At 39.9% G+C, this 21,191-nt stretch overlaps 2 protein-coding genes across 4 annotated transcripts in view; one reads left to right on the top strand and one right to left on the bottom strand.

Annotated features, from left to right (window-relative positions):
- Positions 1 to 14,706, bottom strand: part of LOC115157174 (gamma-1-syntrophin) — a 157,977-nt gene extending 143,271 nt beyond the window's left edge. For 2 of the 3 annotated variants that reach the window (XM_029705193.1, XM_029705195.1), the window contains exons 1-2: positions 14,068 to 14,706; positions 1,953 to 2,258 (exon numbers count right to left, since the gene is read on the bottom strand). The gene's annotated coding sequence lies outside the window, so the exon portion shown is untranslated. The remainder of the gene's footprint in view (positions 1 to 1,952; positions 2,259 to 14,067) is intronic. The other variant, XM_029705194.1, reaches the window with a different exon arrangement.
- Positions 14,707 to 17,745: 3,039 nt separating this feature from the next.
- Positions 17,746 to 20,641, top strand: LOC115157173 (zinc finger protein SNAI2-like). The gene is made up of 3 exons (XM_029705192.1): positions 17,746 to 17,987; positions 18,285 to 18,806; positions 19,440 to 20,641. The coding sequence occupies exons 1-3, from the start codon at positions 17,909 to 17,911 to the stop codon at positions 19,619 to 19,621; spliced, it is 783 nt and encodes a 260-aa protein (XP_029561052.1). The 5' UTR covers positions 17,746 to 17,908; the 3' UTR covers positions 19,622 to 20,641.
- Positions 20,642 to 21,191: the final 550 nt, after the last annotated feature.

The raw sequence follows: 21,191 nt of genomic DNA, 5'->3' as shown, positions 1-21,191 counted from the left end.
TAACACAGATTACCTAGCAGTTAGTGACATGGTTCTCCTCACTTGTAGTAATAACACAGATTACCTAGCAGTTAGTCAGTGACATGGTTCTCCTCACTTGTAGTAATAACACAGATTACCTAGCAGTTAGTGACATGGTTCTTCTCACTTGTAGTAATAACACAGATTACCTAGCAGTTAGTGACATGGTTCTCCTCACTTGTAGTAATAACACAAATTACCTAGCAGTTAGTCAGTGACATGGTTCTTCTCACTTGTAGTAATAACACAGATTACCTAGCAGTTAGTGACATGGTTCTTCTCACTTGTAGTAATAACACAGATTACCTAGCAGTTAGTGACATGCTTCTTCTCACTTGTAGTAATAACACAGATTACCTAGCAGTTAGTCAGTGACATGGTTCTTCTCACTTGTAGTAATAACACAGATTACCTAGCAGTTAGTCAGTGACATGGTTCTTCTCACGTGTAGTAATAACACAGATTACCTAGCAGTCAGTGACATGGTTCTTCTCACTTGTAGTAATAACACAGATTACCTAGCAGTTAGTCAGTGACATGGTTCTCCTCACTTGTAGTAATAACACAGATTACCTAGCAGTTAGTGACATTGTTCTCCTCACTTGTAGTAATAACACAGATTACCTAGCAGTTAGTGACATGGTTCTTCTCACTTGTAGTAATAACACAGATTACCTAGCAGTTAGTCAGTGACATGGTTCTTCTCACTTGTAGTAATAACACAGATTACCTAGCAGTTAGTGACATGGTTCTCCTCACTTGTAGTAATAACACAGATTACCTAGCAGTTAGTCAGCGACATGGTTCTCCTCACTTGTAGTAATAACACAGATTACCTAGCAGTTAGTGACATGGTTCTCCTCACTTGTAGTAATAACACAGATTACCTAGCAGTTAGTCAGTGACATGGTTCTCCTCACTTGTAGTAATAACACAGATTACCTAGCAGTTAGTGACATGGTTCTTCTCACTTGTAGTAATAACACAGATTACCTAGCAGTTAGTGACATGGTTCTCCTCACTTGTAGTAATAACACAAATTACCTAGCAGTTAGTCAGTGACATGGTTCTTCTCACTTGTAGTAATAACACAGATTACCTAGCAGTTAGTCAGTGACATGGTTCTCCTCACTTGTAGTAATAACACAGATTACCTAGCAGTTAGTGACATGGTTCTTCTCACTTGTAGTAATAACACAGATTACCTAGCAGTTAGTGACATGGTTCTTCTCACTTGTAGTAATAACACAGATTACCTAGCAGTTAGTCAGCGACATGGTTCTTCTTTAGTTAAATAAAGGTTAAAAAATAAATAAATACAAATTCTCACTTGTAGTAATAACACAGATTACTCAAGTACTGTGATTGTGCACCACTTAATATAAACACAAAACCCACTAGCATGGTCTGCCTCTTTTCTGTCATGTCATCCTTGTGGGACCAGCAATATCAATCCAGAGTAATAGATTTTCATTGCAATTTCACTTCTTTCAAGCAGAATCCTGTGCAGAACTAATCAGGGGGGAAGCCAGAGACCATTAAATGTCTATGAATAATTCATGAACTGAAGGTGGGAACCTAAGTATCTATCCTGATAAATGTTTCAATATGGAATCTATTGCTCCCGTTACCTGACTGACTGTGTTACCCTATCTGTTACGGTGTTACAGCAGGGCTAATCATTGAAGCTTTGGAAAACAAGTATCAGATGGAGGAGTAGTACAGTTCTGTTCAGTAGTAGTGATAAAGGTTGTTTGGAACAGAGCAATAAATAAATGGCTCTGGTTTGGGATGAGGATAGATATAAACATATGCTTCCCTTGACCTCAACTTTGTAGTGAAAAAAACTGCTGTCCTTGAGAAGGAAATAGTTACACTATAACAACATTGTGCTTGAGGGGTATATGTTGCAGTATATATTCAAGGCTCACCTCAGTAGAAAGGCCCCCGGCTCTTCGTCTGTAGAGGTCTAGCCATGAAGCAGGCAGGTGAGCACTGATCCTACCCGTGGCAGAGGAGCTTCCCTGGGCATGGCTGTTGGGGACGCATGCCCTCCCCTGGAGCTGGTGGCAAAGCCTGGCCTGCGGTGGGCTTGGTGTTGGCTCTGGGCAGTGGCTGACCTGGTGTATGTGCTGCCACAGTTCCTGGTTGTTGTGGCCAAGGTGCTGTCTCAACAGTGGTTATGGAGGGTGTTTGATGGTGGACTCAGGAGCAGTTCCACTCAGATCCAGAATGAGCTGAGTTGAGATCAAAACATAACATTAGTTTGTTTGTGAGGTAGTGGGAACTAGACCGTGAGGCTATAAAGGGCTAATGCCAACAAATTATGGCACAACAGTAACAGCCCATACCACTTTAACCCGATGCAATGATGTTTCATATTTACAGAGCTCCCAATCATCGCATAGAAATATTTACCAGTGCAAAAAGACTGATGACTTGACAGAATAACTCTGGGTGTGAAGGTTTTCAAACCAGTTTATGGGAAGGCACAGAGGCAATTTGTTTGACAAGCGCAGAGGGTGAATTTCAGAGAGCAGTTTATTACAAAGTGGTGAAAAGTCTCAACTGCTGCAGGTTGAAGGCACCTGTGGGTCCAAAAATATAAATACCTAACGGCAATTAACACGTATTCTTCAGTGTCCTTGTTGTTTGTATGCCAAGCACAAACGTTTCTGCCAAGGTGTTTTGTTGTGTTGCAATTGAAACCTCAGGAGAATTTATTCTCGTTAGTGCGCATTTGTTGACACGATATCACATCTCTGTGAAGCTGTATTGGCAAGCTGCCTCTGTGATCATTGTTTTAAGACACCTTTTCAACTCACTTTTCATTCACATTTGAAACTATACCTCATCATGTTATGGAAATCTTTTCCCTCTGCATCCAAGAGCATGCTAAAATACATTTTTAAAAACCTTTATTTAAAACACAGCCTTTGCAATGTCTCTCAATATCGTGGCATTCCATCTGGAGCCTGCCAACTCATTGAGTGATGTATTCTGACGCCATTTTAGACCTTCTTTAAAAATGAATGTCTACATCTGTCTTAAAATGTGCATCTAAAAAAGGAAATGTTTCATATACTGTATGCAGCCTGGCTGTTTGAAGACGAATGCAGGCCTGCTTCCAGCAGGGGCCCTCGAGAACATACTGACAAACGCAAGCAGTTCACTTCACTGCCAGAATCCCAGTCAGATAGACTGAGCTGAACCTTTTGTACAATTTAAGTTGAGTCAGCGCAACTCACAGGCACGTCATCAGATATTTTCCCCGAATCACTGCACAGTGTTTCTCAAATAGCACTCCTGGCTCTGACACAATAGCAGTAGAAAGTTAGCATCGAGTAGAGAGGAGTAGTTTTGCTTAATTTGCTTGGAAGGTGTTGGCTGATAGAGACATCGCCGTGCCTAGGACCTGAAGACAGCAGGTGTCGGCCCTCGAGGAAGAGACCAGCGATTTATTCTACCTGTTACATTGGTGCCGTGACCTGAATCTAAGGGAGGTGACTATAGTAGCTAGAGGCTTAAGCTTTAGGGCTCGATTCAATACGTATCGCAGAAGATCCGTGGTATAGCGTGACAGAAATGTAAAGGCAATGTTACCCATGCTCGCGGAGACTGCATTCACGGTAAATGCTGCATATGTCGGCTCAATCGGAAATGACCTTGAAATGACAATCTCACCATACCACAGATCTGACGTGATACGGATATGGACCGAGCCCTTTGTAGTCTTACGTAACCAGACGAGTGTGCCTCTGGATATGGAGTATACCCCAACATACTGTACATTTACGCCTATCTGTAAAGTCTGCTATGTGAGCTTAAAGCTTTTAGCAAAGACAGCTCTGCCTTGGATTCAATGCAATAATGACCCAGGCGAAATTCCCATTATTGTTGATTAGTTGAAATTAACACATAGGTTCAGGAGGAATAATGGAATCAATCAGATGACAGGATCAATTTACAACTCTGCCTACCCTTCTGCCTACACAGTATATAAACAGTGACATACATCACAATGGTGTGCTGGCTGATTTCTGCATCCCACGTCCAGCAACGCCCATCTCCCTTCCTTCTTCTCTCTTGGCGGATTGTTCCATAGAGATAATATGAGATGAAAACTAGTAGATATTCTCTATGAGTTCTTCTCTACCTCGGTCCTTGATCTGGAGCCAAACCGACCAGAGGCCGTATCCAAACCAAAGTAACTACAGTATTTTCAATGTCTCAACCATATGGCCATACCTGCACAGTCATCAGAAAAATGGGATAATAACCAAATGCACAAATTTGGTTCATGTGGAAAAATCAACTTAAATGAATTGGTGACAAAACAACCATGAGCAGTCCTATGAAACAGTGAGCTGACTCTCTCCAATGAAATAGTTGAAGTCTATCTCATTGCATTCCATAGCCCTTACCATGAGGTTTCATTCTAATAAATAGTGTTTATGTTCTTATCCTGGCTGTGCTCCATTTCTCCTGATAGTTTTTGCATGACAGAAAGAATAAGAAAAACAAGTCAACAGTGCTTGATCGTCGCTCTCCAAAGGCTAACCTCAGAAAGCAACCAATTATTTTCTCAGTATTTACAGAGGAGCTGTCAGATTCAAGAGCACCCTAATTAGTGTACTGTTTTCAAATGCTCCTTACAGTAGGCCTATGCATGGCTGTGATTGTGTGTGTGTGTGTGTGTGTGTGTGTGTGTGTGTGTGTGTGTGTGTGTGTGTGTGTGTGTGTGTGTGTGTGTGTGTGTGTGTGTGTGTGTGTGTGTGTGTGTGTGTGTGTGTGTGTGTGTGTGTGTGTGGCTTTTGTATATTCTGCTAGGTCCTGAGTCCTTGTCTACTATTTTACATCATTTGAAAAAGGGACTGTCAAACTGCTCCCCGCATTACCCCTGTAACTTTCTTCATTCTGCCAAGTATATAGGCAGAGGAAGAGATTGCTATTACTTCTTGAGATTTTCAAGTCAACTAATACCTGAGCCACAACAGTACATGTGCTCAATCTCTCTATACCAGTATGGTCAGTGCTATTACGCTCGCTCTATACCAGATCCATTCAGCAGTGAGAGTGAGGGAGCAGAGGTAAATTAGTGACAGACACATTTATGGACCCGCTTCCTGACCTTCCTGATTGTGATGAATGGTTCTTGGCATGGCATAGCCTACAACTATCAAGTGGGTGCCAACTTAAATCCAACCGGGGCATTTCACAAACTGGTGCTGGCCCATTATAGCACTGAATATCCAGGAATGGTTCATTATGACCAAATGGTGTTGTGTGAATATACGGTTTATTTATAGCTTCAAAATGTGTTTAAAACTATAATGTTGAACTCATGGACTGTCGGTGCTTGTGTCCATGGCTCTGTTTATGAATTTGAGAGTGTTGGTTACGTTTCCCCAGCCCCATCTCTCAGATTTATACCAAACCAAGTGGCGGGTCTAAAACACAAACTCCAGATTGTGGCTTTAAAGAGGGGTACATTTTATTCAGAGTTCAAGCGTTTACCATCTGGTGGGTTTCATATACTTTTCTCCAGTGAGTTTCTTAATTAAAATGAATGAATTGTCCCATTAACAACACAGGATAATATACTAACATATAAGCCAATGGCTTGAGTGAAGTGAAGCAAATAATCGGACATGGTTGTCTCAATTAACATTAACGCATTCATTTAACTCATAGGTATTCATGCACATTACAGTGCCTCTTATAATAGATAGTTCATTCCCCCTAATTCATTTTTAAAAATGAGAATAACATGAAGTACAACATGAAATTCAAGTAGCAGCGATTAGCAGTGTAACAAGCCAGTCCTACATGGGGGGGTATCATGCTGTGAGGATACACAAACATGAAAGATGAATAACCTAAGTGCATTGCAGTGAGCATCGGCCTGATAGAAACAGCTTTGCACTGTCAGATTCTTTTCTGAAATATAACACTGTATCTATGGGGGGAAGTTAAATCAGCAAAAGACTTGAAATGCTAAGGGACATGGTTGTGCACAAAACGCAATTTGTTTGACAAGTGACAAATTTGTCAAATGGGGGTATACTGTCTGAAGGATGTATAGCACATTACCAGAAATAATGGTCTTATAATAGCCTACATTTAATGTACGTCATCGGGGAAAATAAGAAACTTCTCATTTTAGTTTGAGCTAAATCTGACAGAACTCTAATTGTGTGCATTTATACCTCCCAGATGAATTGTGTAATTATGTGGAGTTGTTCCCAGATAGTACTCCTAGACATTTAGCAATTTCATGAATGATTTGAAAACATATATCACAAATGAAGCAATGAACAATCAACAAACAATGCATCAAGACTCTGTATGGCATTTACCTGGCGTCTAATATATAACTGACAAACTTGCCCTTTAAGGAAAATGATAAAGTCACAACCTACTATCTGTAATAAGCAAATAACATCAGAACTTGAGCCAATGTGCTGTACGTGCTCTAACTAAACAATGTGCATTTTAACTCATTCCCACATTGATATTACACAATTAATAACAGCACTGGGCTAACATCAGCTGAAATCTATTTCTATTTTTGAGTTTCAATACAGTACAAAAGTAATTAAGAAACAAACATAGCACTATTAGTGTTGTGTGCTTTGAGCTATGAGAGTTAGTGAGGATTGACTAATTTACTCATCGCTCTGCGCTGCCTGGGCTAGAGGACTAACAATTTTATTTTTGTACAACAGCGACTCTGTAGCAAACAGAGAGAGATAACACTCTGAGGTACACTGACTGACAGACTGACTGAAGCATCTACAGTAAAATCTGTTTGTGCTATTGTTTATTCATCACACAAACCCTTATACAGTTGAAGTCAGAAGTTTACATACACTTAGGTTGGAGTCATTAAAACAAATTTTTCAACCACTCCACAAATTTGTTGTTTATCAAACTATAGTTTTGGCAAGTCGGTTAGGACATCTACTTTGTGCATGACACAAGTCATTTTTCCAACAATTGTTTACAGACAGATTATTTCACTTAAAATTCACTGTGCCACAATTCCAGTGGGTCAGAAGTTTACATACACTAAGTTGACTGTGCCTTTAAACAGCTTGGAAAATTCCAGAAAAGTATGTCATGGCTTTAGAAGCTTCTGATAGGCTAATGAACATAATTTGGGTCAATTGGAGGTGTACCTGTGGATGTATTTCAAGGCCTACCTTCAAACTGTGCTTGACATCATGGGAAAATCAAAAGAAATCAGCCAAGACCTCAGAAAATAAACAGTAGACCACAAGTCTGGTTCATCCTTGGGAGCAATTTCCAAATGCTTGAAGGTACCACGTTCATCCGTACAAACAATAGTACGCAAGTATAAACACCATGGGACCACACATCCGTCATACCGCTCAGGAAGGAGACGCGTTCTGTCTCCTAGAGATGAACGTGCTTTGATGCAAAAAGTGCAAATCAATCCCAGAACAACAGCAAAGGACCTTGTGAAGATGCTAGAGGAAACAGGTACAGAAGTATCTAAATCCACAGTAAAACGAGTCCTATATCAACATAACCTGAAAGGCCGCTCAGCAAGGAAGAAGCCACTGCTCCAAAACCGCCATAAAAAGCCAGACTATGATTTGCAACTGCACATGGGGACAAAGATTGTACTTTTTGGAGAAATGTCCTCTGGTCTGTTTGGCCATAATGAACATCGTTATATTTGGAGGAAAAAGTGGGAGGCTTGCAAGCCGAAGAACACATCCCAACCGTGAAGCACATGGGTGGCAGCATCATGTTGTAGGGGTGCTTTGCTGCAGGAGGGACTGGTGCACTTCACAAAATAGATGGCATCATGAGGTAGGAACATTATTTGGATATATTGAAGCAACATCTCAAGACATCAGTCAGGAAGTTAAAGCTTGGTCGCAAGTGGGTCTTCCAAATGGACAATGACCCCAAGCATACTTCCAAAGTTGTAGCAAAATGGCTTAAGGACAACAAAGTCAAGGTATTGGAGTGGCCATCACAAAGCCCCGACCTCAATCCTAGAGAGAATTTGTGGGCAGAACTGAAAAAGCGTGTGTGAGCAAGGAGTCCTACAAACCTGACTCAGTTACACCAGCTCTGTCAGGAGGAATGGGCCAAAATTCACCAAACTTATTGTGGGAAGCTTGTGGAAGGCTACCCGAAACATTTGATCCAAGTTCAACAATTTAAAGGCAATGCTACCAAATACTAATTGAGTGTATGTAAACTTCTGACCCACTGGGAATGTGATGAAAGAAATAGAAGCTGAAATAAATCATTCTCTCTACTATTATTCTGACATTTCACATTCTTAAAATAAATTGGTGATCCTAACTGACCTAAGACAGGGACTTTTTACTAGGATTAAATGTCAGGAATTGTGAAAAACTGAGTTTAAATGTATTTGGCTAAGGTATATGTAAACTTCCCACTTCAACTGTAGCATACGTTCTCAGTAAAATCCAGTCAACATCTGGGACAATTCATACGGCTGGATGGTCGACTGAATCAGCCCCCCAGAGAAATATGAGGTGTGATAGTCTTCCTCTTTCCCCTGCTCAGCTCTGGAACTGCAGTAAATTGGGATGAAGATGACCAAGGCCACAACCTCACCTTACATTTTACATTTACATTTTAGTTATTTAGCAGACGCTCTCATCCAGAGAGACTTACTGCCTCTCCTTGACATATAGCCTCTCTTTACCCTCTACATCTTTCCTTCAGAAGCAGCAGCCATAGCTAAAGGGCAACATCAGGATCAGTGCTTCTAATTTGTCTTTTCACAGTGGAATTGGCTTTCATTCAGGGACCGACTACCGCATTTGGGAACCTAGGGCAACAATCTTTTTTTACATCGATTTTTTTTTTTTTTTTCAGATTTCCTTTTGTGAAAATAGCTAACCTTCTGCATTTCAACACATTTGTTAAACATTTAGCAGTTTTCTAACGCTATTCTACACATTTTGTCATGCCGCTAAGATAAAATGTTGCAGTTTAAAAGCTAATTTCCTGCAATTCTACACTTTTTGCCATGGGTCAGAGAGAAAAATGTGCTGCTTTATTGCTCATCACATGCTATTGTTCACATTTTGCCATGAGGCTGAGAGAACATTTAGCAGTTTTAAAGTTTTTTTTAACTTTCAAAGGTAACATTGATGCACCCAAAAGGCCAAGTTGATATCGTAAATCAATGTGTGAATCAAATGTTAAAGAGATGATAATGGTGGTAGTAGTGCCAGTAGTAGGCTAATCAAATAATAGCTGTAGTAAGCCTAATAATGGTAATAGCACAGAGTTTCTAAACCCAGAGGCGCAACATCGCAAGACTTCCGTGAACACTTGTGAAGCAGACTCAGCATACCAGGACAGGGTTTGGGGTTTGAGAAGTCAATGAGAGAAGTGAAAGATTCCTCCTTAGTTGTTCATTTTCTCGATTTCTAAAGGGACAACCTACAATAGATTCAAGCCAATGTCTTAAGTAACTGAACATGTTATTACTCCAACCTCGAAAGTGACAAACTTACATTTCTGTCAAAAACTACTTTATATCAAAGGAGTGCTTTTGATTTGACGGCAGATGCACAGTTCGGCGCGAGACAATGTCTTAAGTAACTGAACATGTTATTACTCCAACGTTGAAAGTGACAAACTTAAACTTTCATCAAAAACTACTTTATATCAAAGGAGTGCTTTTGATTTGATGGCAGATGCGCAGTTTGGCGCGATTACGTGTTTTTGCACATTAGCTTAGCTAGCCAATGTCACCATGACATCGCCTACAAGCATTTTCAAGGATTTCTACTGGAGAAGCAGTTTCTGCCTATCTTCAAACTGTACTGTCTTTGGTAATAGTGTCAGTATAGGTGTTTGCAGAAATGGACATAAGAAACCATACCAAGATTTGATTGGGTGTGCTTAACAATGCTTTATGTCAGGGATCATCAACTATAATCAAAATCAAATCAAATGTATTTATATAGCCCTTCTTAGATCAGCTGATATCTCAAAGTGCTGTACAGAAACCCAGCCTAAAACCCCAAACAGCAAGCAATGCAGGTGTAGAAGCACGGTGGCTAGGAAAACCTCCCTAGAAAGGCCAAAACCTAGGAAGAAACCTAGAGAGGAACCAGGCTATGAGGGGTGGCCAGTCATCTTCTGGCTGTGCCGGGTGGAGATTATAACAGAACATGGCCAAGATGTTCAAATGTTCATAAATGACCAGCATGGTCAAATAATAATAATCACAGTGGTTGTCGAGGGTGCAACAGGTCAACACCTCAGGAGTAAATGTCAGTTGGCTTTTCATAGCCGATCATTGAGAGTATCTCTACTGCTCCTGCTATCTCTAGAGAGTTGAAAAAAGCAGGTCTGGGACAGATAGCACGTCCGGTGAACACGTCAGGGTTCTATAGTAGATTCAGCTGATTCTTTCTTGAAGGGATGGCCAGGGGGCCAGAACATAATTACAAATCAATTATAGACTGCAAATTGACTGCAAGATTCCCAAACATATACAATATTTGACAAAAACATATAAACGATCACATACTGTATATCTCTCTATTAAATGTGGGAAAACTTTGGAACAGATTTCCAAAATTAAAATCACTTGGAGCTATATTGCTGGTGTTTTACAGTCTTTTATGCCCAACAATGGGGGGCCAAATAAAACCTGCTTTATGTTATGTGCATGTGTTAATCTATCATACGCCTTCCAACTTCATGGTATACAATGTGGCACTGTAGGTTGGAGAGAGCTAGTCATAAAATGTAGGCTGGTTGACACCTTGTCACAGGATCTTATTGGCCAATTTCCCTCAAGCCTGGTTTTCTTGACAAAGACATTCTTAACTTGACCTACAGATCTTTGATTTATGGTTTTAGCTGTATGGGGTAGAGGGGGTATAGTCAGAACATAAACATGTCAATGATATGTCACCACCTTTTCATTTAAAAGAAACTGGGATCTGCCTCAATACATCAACTAGATTGCTACCTTTGACAATTGACCTACACTGCTCAATACTCCTTTCACAAGAATGTGTAACAATTACAGAATATTGATGATAAAGCCTTGATACAGACCTAACAGGTGTAGCTGTTAGGCTCATTGAGCTCAGCAAGCAGCTTACCTTGAATACTACTTAAGAGAGAGGGATGATCAAATCTAAGGTCTTAACATCCACTTCAAAGCCAATGGATAGTAACAATATACAGTATGTATAATAAGTATTCATCCCCCTTGGATTTCTTCACATTTAATTATGTTACAAAGTGGGGTTAAATTTGATTAAATTGTCTTTTTTTTGTCAATGATCTACACAATATACTCTAACATTTCAATTTTTTTTAAGATTAATGAAAGATAAAACACTAATATGCCTATATTAGACAAGTATTCACCCCCCCCCCCCCCCCCCGCTTTTCACACCTGGAGTGTGCAATATTTGCCCATTATTCTTTTCAAAATTATTCAAGATCTGTCAAGGTGTTGGGATTCATGGCTAGATTTGACTTGTGTTGTAGGTTATTGTCCTGCTGAAAGTTCAAATCCTCTCCCAGTGTCTGCTGTAAAGACTGAAGCAGTTTTTCCTCTAGGATTTTGCCTGTGATTAGAGCCATTCTGTTTATTTTTATCTGGAAAAACTCCACCGTTTTTGCCGATGTCAAGCATACAAATACCATGATGCAGGCACCACTATTCTTGAAATTAAGGAGGTAGTTACTCAGAGATGTGTTCTGTTGGATTTGCCACAAACATAAGGCTTTGCATTTAGGCCAAAAATTGTATTCCTTTCCTGTGTTTTTTTGCAGTAGTACTTTAGTGCCTTGTTGCATACAGGATGCATGTTTTGGAATATTTGTATTCTGTATATTTGTTTTCTTCTTTTCACTCTGTCATTTAGGTCATTATTGTGGAGTCACTACAATGTTGATCCATCCTCAGTTGTCTCCCATCACAGCCAATGAACTCTGTAGCTGTTTTCAAATTAATGGTGACATCCCTGGGCAGTTTCCTTCCTGTCCTGCAGCTCAGTTCAGAAGGACAACTGTATATTTGATGTGTCTGGGTGGTTTAATACATAATCCACAGTATAATTATTAACTTGACCATGCTTAAAGAGATATTCAGTGTCTGATTTGTTATTGTTACCTATCTACCAATCACTGCCCTTCTTTACAAGGCTTTTGAAAAGCTCCCTGGTCTTTGTAGTTGAATCTGTGCTTGAAATTTAACTCTTGACTGAGGGACTTACAAATGTTGTATTATGTATGAGGGACAGAGGAAGGGTTAGTCATTTAAAAAAATTATGTCAACCCCTATTATTTCACACAGATTGAGTCCATGTAACTTATTATGTGATTTGTTAAGCCACATTTGACTCCTGAACTAATTTAGGCTTGCAACAACTATATTATAGTTATTTCATTTTTATTAATTTGTAAATATTTGTAGAATATTCTTTTCACTTTGACATTATGGAGTTTTTTTGTGTAGATAAATGACCCCCCCCAAAAAAAATCACAATTAAATATATTTCAATCCCACTTTGTAGCGCAACAAAATGTGAAAGCAATTTGAGGGGTAAGAATACTTCTGATACCCACTGTATCTGACCACTCAAGTTATTACGTTGACTAGCCCTAGTTATTAAGTTGACTAGCCCTAGTTATTAAGTTGACTAGCCCTAGTTATTAAGTTGACTAGCCCTAGTTATTAAGTTGACTAGCCCTAGTTATTAAGTTGACTTGCCCTAGTTATTAAGTTGACTAGCCCTAGTTATTAAGTTGACTTGCCCTAGTTATTAAGTTGACTTGCCCTAGTTATTAAGTTGACTTGCCCTAGTTATTAAGTTGACTAGCCCTAGTTATTAAGTTGACTAGCCCTAGTTATTAAGTTGACTAGCCCTAGTTATTAAGTTGACTAGCCCTAGTTATTAAGTTGACTAGCCCTAGTTATTAAGTTGACTAGCCCTAGTTATTAAGTTGACTTGCCCTAGTTATTAAGTTGACTAGCCCTAGTTATTAAGTTGACTAGCCCTAGTTATTAAGTTGACTAGCCCTAGTTATTAAGTTGACTAGCCCTAGTTATTAAGTTGACTAGCCCTAGTTATTAAGTTGACTAGCCCTAGTTATTAAGTTGACTTGCCCTAGTTATTAAGTTGACTAGCCCTAGTTATTAAGTTGACTTGCTCTGTATTTATCAAACGTTACTACTGTAAGAAGAGTGAAAATGGTATATATCTATTCTATAATAGATCATATATATTCCAAAGGGCTATTCAAGTAAATCTAGATACCGTCCTAAAAAGTATTAAAACCAGAATGCAGACTATAGTTGGGTTGCCATGGGACTGGTCATATTATGCCCGGCTGGTTTGATTGCATGCATTCCACATTATTAGGTGCAGAAGACTAACAACCAGCAGGCTATAACCATGTAGAACATTGGAATGGTATTAATACCAACAATACTTTCACTGTAACAGCAGCATTCCCTCATCTACCAGTCTATTTAAAACTGACCATGTCGATATGGGCAGTGTATAGCCTCTGTACTTCAACCTTGCTTTACATCATTGTGGACAGAAAGAGGACTGACACCGCACTTAGCTGGGGGAACTGCGGGTGCCTATACATTTGGACACGTCGGAGCGTCAGAGGCAATATGAAGGGCTACTGCATGCTGAAACCTGAATTAATTGCATATTTTACACTTAATAGGTCCTTTATCATAATCTGAATGAACTGTTCCTCATTGTGCATTACGCAATGTGAGAGCCAATGATGATATATTGTTAGTCTACTTATTAGATATTAGATGATGGATCATGAGAGTATTATACTGAAATTAACCTATATCGTAGCGATAGGCTACAAATGGCGTATGAATAAAAGTGAACGTTTTTCGAGGTATCATAGGCTACACGATAGCCCACTACTGTGAATAACCATCATTATCTTACATGTAAATTGCATTGTAGGCTATTATACAATATACAAATGAGTTGTTGACTAGAATGTCTGACTTACCTGATTTTCTGGTAACAGGTGTGATGTAATATTGGATCTAGTCGGCTCCTCACATCAATCTGCCCTGAAATGTGTTTATTTATTTAGTGATGGCTACAGATTCAAAAGAATCTCTGCAAAATCTCAACGTATCCTGGCACCGTCGCCCACGATATCCAATACACTGAGGCAATGTGCAAAAAACGTTAAACATCCCACACTTACACGAAAAACGTGTCTTTTTCCATATTTCTCATGCAGAAACAAGACACGGCATCCTTTTCGTCGACAGTAATTTCCAGCATGGCATGGAATACTGTTTCACATGTTTCGTTACTGTGCGCTCTGGTGCCAAAATGACTGGCTGGAAATCACATGCGATTTGTTTCAACTCACGTCAATCGCCTCAGTTATTCGTTTAGGCTACTCGCGGAGCTCTTACGTCTCTCCCGATGATGTAATATAATGTGAAATGACTTTCACTGTTGAATAAGAGCATCTACTATGTACATAGCCTAAGATACATCCAACCAAAAGGTCTCCGGTGCAAGGAGCGCTTTTAAAGGAAATGATCGGCGAGCACTGCGGTATGGTTTCGTTGAATGGGACCGGGGCTGCTGTCAGCCTGCAGTGAAGGCGAATGAATGCAAAAGCAGATTCAAATGAGCCGGTTGCAACATCTTTTTCTTCAAAACTGTGATTTTTAAAGTAGTCTATTGTGCAACATATTAGCTTGGAATAAATATCAAGAACATGTATTCCTAACCCGTTATCAGGGCTAGATATGGTCTCCCTCTCAGTTATGCCTACCTTCTCTGCTACCCAGAGATAGTTAGACAACCTTACATTTAAAAATATGAAATGATACCTCTTCTATCAAAAACCTGAAGCTCTCAGGTAAATTTTCACTTGTTTTAGGCCTGCTTCTTTGCTACCCAGAGAAGGTAGGCTATTCAGGATTCAGTGTGTATCTCACAGCAGATCAGGAAACTCACTTGGAGCTCCTCAATACATTGACAGCTGTGTTCAGTACCTGAAGATCCTCTACCCTGCAGCCCTTATTGCGTAAGCAACTGTGCAGGTTTTCCAGTTGCAGGTGTCATGCAATCAGAGCTATCTGGGCTGTAGCCATATAGATTACAGCCCAGTATGTAGGCCTAGATGATTGCAACAGTGTCTCTGTTTTGTTCTGCACAACACACTGCCCCAAAGTCCAACACTTTGCATGAAGTTGATCTTATACCTGTGTAATAATGGTGGTATTACATTGTAATAAAATTGTGTTGTTACATAACACTTGCACTCACCTGTGTAAGTGTATTGCGTTACCATGTAATTGCATTCAGCTTCGTAAGTGTATTGCACTGCCATTCTAATTATCAGTTTTATACACACTTGATATAAAGTGGAACCAATTTGAGGATCATAGACCTGAGAGTTAAAATGGCCCTTATAAAACAGTCATGTGAATGTGAACGCTATTAGTTTATGCTCCACATAGCAAGGCTTCCTAGTCATGATGTCATCTCACAGGTAAGTGCTTGATCCTGTTTTCACAAATGAGTTCTTGTCGTTTCAGGTGATTTTCAAAATGATTGTTGATAATATTTATAGAAAATGTAATCAACTTATCACTGTTCTGCCCTGAACATGACCTGATTAGATTGAAGAGGATGCACACCAATATGCTTTAGCATCACATCCCCCTACAGTACAACCTGTGAGTAATGTAACCGGTGTGAAATGGCTAGCTAGTTAGCGGCGTGCGCGCTAATAGTGTTTCAATCGGTGACGTCACTTGCTCTGAGACCTTGCCCCCCAAGGGCCATGGCTTTTGTGGAGCGATGGGTAACGATGCTTCGTGGGAGGCAGTTGTCGATATGTGCAGAGGGTCCCTGGTTCGAGCCCAGGTAGGGGTGAGGAGAGGGATGGAAGCAATACTGTTACATTGGTGCCGTGACCCGGATCACTGGTTGCTGTGGAAAAGGAGGAGGTCAGAAGGGGGTTGAGTGTAACCGGTGTGAAATGGCTAGCTAGTTAGCGTGGTGTGCGCTAATAGCGTTTCAGTCGGTGACGTCAGTCGGTCTGAGACCTTGAAGTAGTTGTTCCCCTTGCTCTGCAAGGGCTGCGGTTTTTGTGGAGCGATGGGTAATGATGCTTCTTGGGAGGCAGTTGTCGATGTGTGCAGAGGGTCCCTGGTTCAAGCCCAGGTAGGGGCGAGGAGAGGGACGGAAGCAATACTGTTACAGTAACACCTGTATATTGGGTATCCAGGTTGATGTATATGTGGAAACCTGCAGTTTTGACTTGTGTTTTCTCAATAAAGCTTGGTTTTAAGTGCAGAATAGTTCATCCAAAATCTCAGTTTTCCTTTGTGAAACATTGTTGCTTTCATACCATGTAAAAAGTAGGCAAGTTTTCTTTGTGTTTTTGTTGTTGTTGTTGTCGTTTTTTATTTAGGAAAAACTATATATCAGAAAGTACAACATAACACTCACCAACATTCAAACATGCAAAAATACAAACATAAATTAACATATGGAGCCGCACATCCATTTACAGTGTGTTGTCAGACAAATATTATTCAAGACAGCTTCATCCAACATGCTGGAACATTAGGTCGGTGACCACATCGATCAAATATTGAGCCATCCAACTAATTATGTATAGGTAACCCCTCCTCCCCTCTATAATTTAGCCAGTAACAAAGGGAAATGATTTGTCTCCAATTAGGTTTTGAAGATAATATAACCAGTTCACAATTAACTTTAAGTTAGCACCACAATAAGATTTAAAAAATCGGATGAATTTGCCAATCTTAATTCCTATGCTAACTATTAATATTCCTCCTTTGTTTTATTATTTTTGCCAAATAAAGCAATTTCCAAGAGTTAACTGGACACAAGGGGGCGTAGGGTGATACCTTCCCTCAGCCTCAGCTCAGCAGACTCGGAAGAGGTAAATGTGATTATGCTGTTGAGATTGACCTTGAAAACCAAATGTAGTTAGATTTACATATTAAGGAAGAATACCTTATTGGATTATTGGCAAGGAAATGTATGACTTTCTGCCTGCATACACACCGACGTCAGAGGACGCTTCCCTGAGGACAATCACATTCAATGACAATGTGAACAGAGTTTGTTTCCACCTTTTACTGCATGTATTTAGCTACATGTCATTATTGTATTGGGGAAATGGGAAACATATATTTTATAGGCCTAAAAAAATAGAAAATCAAACGTGTGTATGCTGTAGCACATAGGGATCAATATAATGTAATACCATGCAGATGTGTTTTTACAATTCTATCCCTTATTAAATTAAATTAGCCCTCCATGTCGTTGCACCGTCTATCCATTTTCATGCCTTCTGAGCTATGCAACACACAACGCTCATTACCAACAATCTGCACATTCCGATGATTGCACAGGTCTGCATCCTTAGATCAGAGCTGTGCTGAGCTACACGCCCAAACACCACCACCCCCACCACTAGTCCACAAACCTCCCCACTCCACACACAAAAACACCTGTTTAGTGTTTAGCGAGAGGGTGGGTCTTGACTCCGCCCATTACAAATGTACGTGTAAAAAAAAATGTTTTTAATTGGTTTGAAGACCCCTGCTATGTAAATGAGTTTTGTGAGACTCCTCCCATGCACCTGATAGGGAGTATTTACAGCTCTTTACTGCTGCCTGCTGTACTGTTACAACAGCGCTCTCTGCACTACACGATGACACTTCACTGGACTATGCACTAAGGATTTCCGTCTCTGCAGTGATTTGTCGCGCCCTGAGGGGACCGTTATATTTACGAAAAAAGTTTTAGACCAAACTTTCAGTCCCATTTATTTTTCCAAGATGCCACGCTCGTTTCTTGTCAAGAAACATTTCAACTCATCTAAGAAGCCAAATTATAGCGAGCTGGAAAGCCCTATAGGTAAGCAACAACCTTTTCTAAATGAATCGCTCAACAGATACATGGATTACACTGACATGCTACAAAGTTTACAAATTGACTGCGGTCAGGCTATTATCATGATATGTAGTTTCATTGTATCTCTATGTCAAAGTTAGTGTTACTTTGTAACTTTCTAATCCGTGCAATTCGGTGAGGCGATGTTATTCAGCTCTTTTTGAAGGAAATTATTAATTGACATATATAGGCCTATTATTACTGCGAGGTAAAATGACTTTTAATCACCTAAATGAATGTTTTCTTTATTTCCATTTTCAGTATTTATTTCACCGTATCTCTATAAGGGCCTTCCATTGCCTGTCATCCCTCAACCGGAGATCCTTAGCTCCGTGGTTTACAACCCTATCACCGTATGGACTACGAGCAGCTTGCCGTTATCTCCGCTTTCAAGTGACCTGTCTCCCATCTCTGGATACCCCTCATCGCTTTCTGACACCTCATCCAAAGACCACAGCGGCTCTGAGAGTCCCAGGAGCGATGAAGACGAGCGGATGCTTACCAAACTAACAGACCCTCATGGAGTGGAGGCAGAGAAATTCCAATGTAGTTTGTGTAAAAAGTCCTATTCTACTTATTCTGGACTGCTGAAGCATAAGCAACTTCACTGTGACGCTCAGACGAGGAAATCATTCAGTTGTAAATACTGCGAAAAGGAGTACGTCAGTCTTGGAGCGCTAAAAATGCACATCAGAACTCACACTTTGCCTTGTGTCTGTAAAATATGTGGCAAAGCTTTCTCAAGACCGTGGTTGCTTCAGGGACACATCAGAACCCACACTGGTGAGTGACTGAAGATTGGAGTGCCATACTGTACTGTAGCTTATACTTGGAAATATTGAAGATAGCTGCTTAGTTGGCTATTCCAATTCAGGATAACTGTGCAATTTATGGGATATATTATTTATGACAATGGGTTTTAACACACTTTAAATGTATTTATCATATACATATTGCAAAGTGCATTGCAATGCTGAAATTCCCTATGTGCCTGTCTAAACAGTTATGTGATAAGTGGTAACTCATGTTAAAGAAGGGGTTTTCACACCACTTTACAAGACTTGGGACATGCTTGTGTTGTTCCATGTTGAACAACATTTCATGTTCTGGTTCATACTCTTCACTAAGTAGCCTAAAAGATTCCTAATCCTATGTCAAGCCATATCTCATGCTTGACATAAAGTCAGGGAAGAAGGAATTTGGCTTTCCTCTAGTGATTCCTAACTTTTACAGTGCACTATAAGAGTAACTGTATAAGTCCATGCTCTAGTTAAGTTATTACAGTTGATTATGGCGCAAATAGTTCATACAGTATTAGGCCTATGTCAGTTTAGTGGAGTGGATAGTTGTGTTTGTTTTGTATATCTTATCTGCCTGTGAATACTGACACATTTCTCCTCCTTTCCCCTCTGACAGGAGAGAAGCCCTTCTCCTGCCCCCATTGCAGTAGGGCTTTTGCGGACAGGTCCAACCTCAGGGCACACCTACAAACCCATTCGGATGTGAAAAAATACCAATGCAAGAACTGTTCCAAAACCTTCTCCAGAATGTCTCTTCTGCACAAGCATGAGGAATCTGGTTGTTGTGTAGTACATTGAGACTGCTGTAATGGGAGACAGTGCCACCACCAGAGACCTCTGGTACTTTTCAGTCCTCAACAACTGTTCAGGGGATATTACATACTGAGGCTTTGTTACCAAATATGCAAGACTTTCTTTGACTGACTGCCTGAATGACAATCCATTTCATTTCAGTGTAAAAACAAATACTCTCTGTCATGTGCTTTTCATTTTAAGCAGGTTTTTTTCTCCTATTGCAATCAGTGTTGAACTATACAGTATGTTAGTTATACCATGTGCCATTCTGTCTGTACATTTCATGTACCTTTGGGCAGGGACGCAACTTTGGTTTTAGAAGGGGGGGGACATAATTATATATTTTTTTTTTATCCAGTCGGATAAACACTCCAAACAGCCTACCCAACCGCTTGGAGGCATCCGCATGGTCCATAAGCACACCGTTGCCCCGTTTTGTATCACATTCCAATGATAAAACTGGGGGGGGGGGGCAAAAATGCATGTCCCCCTGTCCCCAGTGAAAGTTGCGCCCATGCATTTGGGAAGTAGAGAGATATGAAATAATGTGCCTTTTCAAAGATTTTGATGTTCTGACCAATCTCTCTTAGAGGATATGTTTCTGCTTATGTCATATTCTTTTTCTTTTCTTAAGAAACCACATAGTTATTCCAAGTGGATATGGTGTATGGAAACAAACAATGGAGACAGAGCAGTGCACAGCCAATGAAATATTAGAAGCCATCAACTTAGGGAACAAGTGCAAAGATGTATTTTTAGGGTGAAAGTATTACAATTCCTGCACATTCATGACACAGCAACTGTTTTGCTCAAGATAGCAATACTTTTATCAAGTGCCTCACTTCGCCTTGGCAATTATGTCGTTTTTCAAAAAAAAAATGTTGCATTTATATTTTTATATATTTGAATGTAAGTGTGAATAAGATGATTGTATTTTTGACAGTGTGAATTGTGATACTGAATGAATGATTTGATTATTTTTAAGATGCTTTTTAAAATAAAGGTTCATGAAATGTTTGTAAATGCTTGATTTTCTTTTTCTGTGCAAGGACTGTGAATAGTTTGTTATCAGGGGTCCATCATGGCATGGTGCCATGCACTTGCTGGATATTCTAGACAATGTGTTATAAAATGTCTTCTTAATTTAACGTTATGAGATTAGTAATCAAAGAAATATACTAAATCACATGTATCACATCATGTACGATGTCTATACCTTAGATTTTTATCAGTATACAAGTTCAAATATTTGTATTACTTTCTCTGAAACTACTAGCCTGGCATTACTATGGTAACAACCTTTTTTGTGGAGTCATAGACAACTTTATATGGTAACTTTCCAACTGCTTCAAAGATAAACATACAACAGCAGAAGTCAGGCTCCTGCTCCAGTCTGCTTTCATGCTTTCATTCCATGGTAGAGGTGTAGAAAGAACGAAGGATGACTCAGCCCAGACTCAAGGCTGGACCTGCTCCTTGTGAACCTGTCCAAACAAACTTGAAATTTAACACATGCTGGCTATATTGATCAGCAGTCACTTGTTACACCCTTTGAGGGCCCACCGCCCTTCAT

This window comes from Salmo trutta, chromosome 21 (genome assembly GCF_901001165.1).
Source record: "Salmo trutta chromosome 21, fSalTru1.1, whole genome shotgun sequence".
Classification (NCBI taxonomy): domain Eukaryota; kingdom Metazoa; phylum Chordata; class Actinopteri; order Salmoniformes; family Salmonidae; genus Salmo; species Salmo trutta.
The sequence above is the reverse complement of the archived record's forward strand: the minus strand, read 5'-3'. Positions and strand labels throughout refer to the sequence as shown.